Raw genomic sequence first — 4866 nt, forward strand, 5'->3', positions numbered from 1 at the left:
CAGACATTGATATTTGATTTCGAGTTTCGCCGGCTGAAAAACAGCCGATGAAAAGGGGGCGATTTCGCGCCGCGACAACTGTCATGTTATTGCCAATTTCGCTATAATCACAACGTGATTTATGTGCTCTCCAATCACTCGAAATGCTCCGAAGAGCGCGAATTACAAAGAAAACGGGGCCGCTAATGGGACCTTGCTTACTCGAGACGATAAATAACAAGGAGGCGATTTATGAGAACTGCGGATGTCTTATCTACGCTGGATTTCCGGAGCTCGACCGCTCCGGCCTTATTGTTTTTAAATTGCTCATAATTTTCGCTTTTTGACACCGCCTCTAGGAGGTCCACGATTATTCTGCCGACTCCGACAATTTCATTTTTTTTCAACACAACAAAATCGAGTCTAAATTTTGCATTAATTACCGCACATTTTTTATTTTTAATCAAGTCAGTGGTTCGATTAATTAATTATTTGGCTCGAAATCTGCTAAAACCGCTATCTCAAGCGTTCACTCGACTTAAATCACGTCCAGGTTTATTAATTCCGCAGTCCGGGCGTCGTTGACGCGATTTGTTGTGGAACTTGTCGAGAATATGAATGCTTCTCTGGAAATATTGCACGTTGAATTTATTTCGGATTGTAAAAGGAACTATCCAGGAAATGGGTTAGTAGAGGCGAACGGATGGTCTCCGGCTGTAGTTGACCGTTTTCGACATCTTGCGGTTATCGCCGTTTGTATCTAATAACGTTGCAGATATTTCACTGCGGCAAATTTGCCTCGAAATTTTTCAGTGTCGACTAATCGTCGACATGACGGATTTTATTAGTTAGATATTCGGTCGATGGAAATCCGATGTTCGTTTATCAACCTGGCCCAAATCTCTCCGGAATTTTCAATATGGTCCAACGGGACGCTCGTTCGGGCTCTGACAGCGTGTCTCGAAGTTCATTTTGGATTATTGCCGTGACTGGTCGTTATTTAAATGGGCCACGAATTTTTGGGAGCGAGGCTAATACGGATTTTTTGTCAACCGGGAATACTTCGGCGACAAACTTGCCAATTTTAACTCGGACAACACAGACTCAATTTTCTAACAAATAACCTTTTTTTTAGTCCATTACTGTTTTCAGCATTTAAAGATTATTCTGAAAACAAGTTTCACACATGTAATAGTAATTATTACTACAAAGTCTTGTTATGTAGTGTTATTTCAATTTGAAGTTTTTTTCATAATTGGTATATTTTTATAAATTATTGGACATATTAAAAAGCTTATAGCTATTAAGACAACAATAGATAATTTATGACGTCATTTGGGTGCTGGAATAGACTTATTCTAACACCGAAATAGAAAAAAGAATATTCTAAATTTTTTGTTTTTGGTTTTGGTCCACGGACGTGTGGATTTTTTTTGTTTTGTTAAGTCAATGCATAGGACGGATAGCCTGTTCATTCATCTTTAATATGCTTTTTTCATATTCTCTTTACGTCAATTTGTCGCTGAGATATCTGACTTTAAATGAAAAAAGATTCTTTTGTCTTTGATCATCGATATCTCAGCAACCAATGACCACACAGAGAATATAAGGATAGTGTCAAAAACTGGAATAAATGTCTTACAAGATCCTTTTATAACTTTTTGAAAAATATTTTTTTCTACCTTCAACATTGCTTTAAAGAAAAGAGAAAAAAAAACTTTTTGCGTTATTTTAGTAAAACTACTCCGTATACATTAATATTGATGGGGAGACTAATGTTTTTAGGTGTTTTTACAGCTTCATGTTAATGTATGTACTCCTCATATCTCTGTACATTTTTAAATCGATCCATCAAAGCGTTTTCTCGGACCGATTGATCAAAGTTTTACAAAAAAATTAAAGGAACAATGTAGATATTGTTTCTGAATATTGTCTAATCATGGTCAAAATGAGAATAGTTATTTATTATACAAAACGATAAAGAAATTGTTTATCTACAAGTGAAAAGATTAAGTTTACGAGTCACAAGTGGATTTTTTTCGCGAATAAATAAACAATCTTTATTGACGTATATAATATTTCGTACTCATCTAGCAGAATCTCTTGAATATAAACAGTAGATAAAAATTGCTTTATTTCACTAGACGATAAAAGACTACTTTATCTACTAAAATTAGTTGATAAAATATAAACAGTAGATAAAAATTACTTTATTTCACTAGGCGATAAGAGACTACTTTATCTACTGAAATTAGTTGATAAAAGCAACATTGAGTACAAAACAAAAACAATTTGTTTTCAGCTGTGATTGACGACATATTTATAGAATACCTTATAGAATAGTAACGGCAATATAAGGGGTAAGCTTAAATGCACCAAAGAACAGTATATTAAAAAACAAGTTTTATAGGACCAGTCTTAAAGCACGAATTTAAGTTTCAAAAACGAGTGGCGTGGTGAATAATTTCAAAGAATGAGTGCTTCAAGATCTTATAAAACGAGTTTTTTATACTATTTCTTGTAATTTGCCTTATTTATGCAGTTTTCAAACAATATATTATACTTGAATCGATTTAGGAATTGTTATGACGTTTAGTAATGTTTTAATTTTAAAAGTCAAAATTTGATCTAGTGGCCTTTTGACTATTAAGAGATCGCACATGATAACGTCGCGTTCTTTAATATGTCTAAATATTTTGATATTCTCCTTTTTTCCTTGACAAATCTAAAGAAAAATTAAATATTTTCTACTACCTCTTCTATAAAATTTTCAAGCAATTACTCGTAATTAGCAAAACTGAATAATGAAGAAACAAAAAATGAAAGATATTATCTGAAAGCACAATTTTAATAGGAGTGATGATGCCAGTTTTGTTAACAAAACACGTGTAATCGTTTATAATAACAGAATATAAAATAAACAACAAAACTATTAATATAACAGTATAATATAATGTAAATAAATATAAATCTATTCAAACCAACAACGGTGCAGTGCTTGCGTTTGTAGTTTCTGTTTCATTTTCTCAATCTCAATCATTAAAGTACAGTCTCTTATTATTTTACGTTTTTCCCAGACATCAATTTCTTTCTTTGCTTGACGTAGCTCACTGTTCAGCCTAATATATTCGAGTACATTGGGGGCTTCATAACCTTGCAGTTTCTTTTTTGTTCTGAGATACTTCTCCTTGACTTCTTCCAATTCTCCATACAGTTTACTAATTTCAATATCCGATTTAATAATAGCATTTTCATAATCCTTAATTTTTTGTGTTATTTTATCTTTTTCATTGATTTTGTCCAATAGTGTTCCTCTAAGTTGACTCAGTTTCAAATTTCCAGCGCCAGTCATTTTCTTCAATTCGATGAGCAAATTTTGCTTTTGTTCAATCTTTTTAGTTAAGCCAACATTTGCGTATGTGAGATTATCAAAATCGATTTCTTGTAAATGTTCGCCAATTTGTCGTTTATAAATAAGGAGATGTGACATCTTGTGGTATTGCGTTCGAAGAGAGCTGAACCGCAATCTGTATTTATCTGTAACCAAACGTGATTTTTTAGACCACTCATCCATGAATCTTGTAAAACGATTCAAAGTCATCGGTTGATAAGTTTCTTTAAAAGTAGCAAAATCTTCAATCGACTTTTCCACATCTTCTTTCCTACACTTGAATTCTTCCATTTTTGCAATTAATTTATTTCTTGTGACATGCCCTCTCTTTTTTGCTCTCTCCGCCGCTTGTTCATGTTCTTCTAAATCTCGCATTACCAAATCACTTTTCAGAGCCAAACATATCTTTTCTGTAGCTTTAGGTTCGTTAATATCACTCCCTTGTGCAGTAAACACCGACGACTTTTCTTGCATTATTTTCGGGAGTCGTTTACTACTAGTTCTACTAACTATAGAGGCACTTAAAGTTTTTAAAGTAGCAATTGTTGATATCGACATTCCTTTTCCTGTATGTGCAGAAATCGTGACCGATTTCCTAGCACTAAAAACTGACGATTTTGGAATTGCTTCAAAAGAGCGCACAGCTTTGCCTTCAAATTCCTGAATGGCTTGAGGATCGTTTTTTTCCAAAAATCGATAAAAAACTCCATTTTCAACCTTCAGGTGCGCGACTTTACGCTCCAAGTCTTGTACTGCAGCAACCAATTCCTTGTCAGTTAACAAATTCATTTTTAAACCAAAATTGAAAGTAACTGCCAGCTGTACAGGTATGACAGTTTTTGACAGTTTTTAATCTTGTGTATGTTTTTCTAGGTCAATATTCCGGCGAGAAAGACATTGCGATTCGGGCAAGTTAGTGAGCACTAAAATAAGATGTTCGGGCCCCACGTGCTCTGCGGCCGAAGTGCCCCCAAGGGACAGCCCGGCCGGGGGCGGGTCCGCCCTGTGGACGGCTGCCGCCGCGGAACGTACGAACCGACATTCATCACCGTCTCTCCTCTAAGTAATTGGAATTTCGCAAATATCACAGCTGCTGGCAGTCGGTCTATGTATGACGTGTAAATTATGCGCTTATTATACAAGAGTTAATTTGCGCTAGCAGACAGATAGAGTCGGGACTATGGCGGTTGTTTAATGAAGTTCTGCGGCGGAGACGAGATGGATCGACGATTACCTGCGACAATCACGAGGATAATAAGAGAATTGGGAGGAGGAAAGAAAAAATTTCCTGCACGCTGTGTTAATTTAACAATCGGATTTAATGGATCGGCCGTGGATGGAGTTGTGTCATAGAATCTCGTAAAAAAAAAGACAAGACGATTAAGGTCAAGAAAACGACTAGTCCATTTCCATTTAACCACTCTGAGGGAAGAATTATTGGAGACCGACCACATTCAAGGCTCTAATGTGCCGAAAGCGAGCACTCGTCAAATGCT

At 35.4% G+C, this 4866-nt stretch overlaps 1 protein-coding gene across 1 annotated transcript; it reads right to left on the bottom strand.

Moving 5' to 3' along the window:
• Positions 1 to 2892: 2892 nt before the first annotated feature.
• LOC123005445 (coiled-coil domain-containing protein 113-like) lies at positions 2893 to 4194 on the bottom strand. Its single transcript, XM_044399201.1, has one exon. It carries the CDS (start codon positions 4157 to 4159, stop codon positions 2951 to 2953), a length of 1209 nt encoding a protein of 402 aa, XP_044255136.1. The 5' UTR covers positions 4160 to 4194; the 3' UTR covers positions 2893 to 2950.
• Between the last annotated feature and the right edge of the window lie 672 nt (positions 4195 to 4866).

The sequence above is a fragment of the Tribolium madens genome, unplaced genomic scaffold (genome assembly GCF_015345945.1).
Source record: "Tribolium madens isolate multiple individuals breed KSU strain unplaced genomic scaffold, Tmad_KSU_1.1 Scaffold_20;HRSCAF=117;Tcas5.2_LG4, whole genome shotgun sequence".
Classification (NCBI taxonomy): Eukaryota; Metazoa; Arthropoda; class Insecta; order Coleoptera; family Tenebrionidae; genus Tribolium; species Tribolium madens.

Coding starts and splice junctions, on each gene's coding strand:
- LOC123005445 (XM_044399201.1), bottom strand. CDS start 4,159: ATGAATTTGTTAACTGACAAGGAATTGGTTGCTGCAGTACAAGACTTG.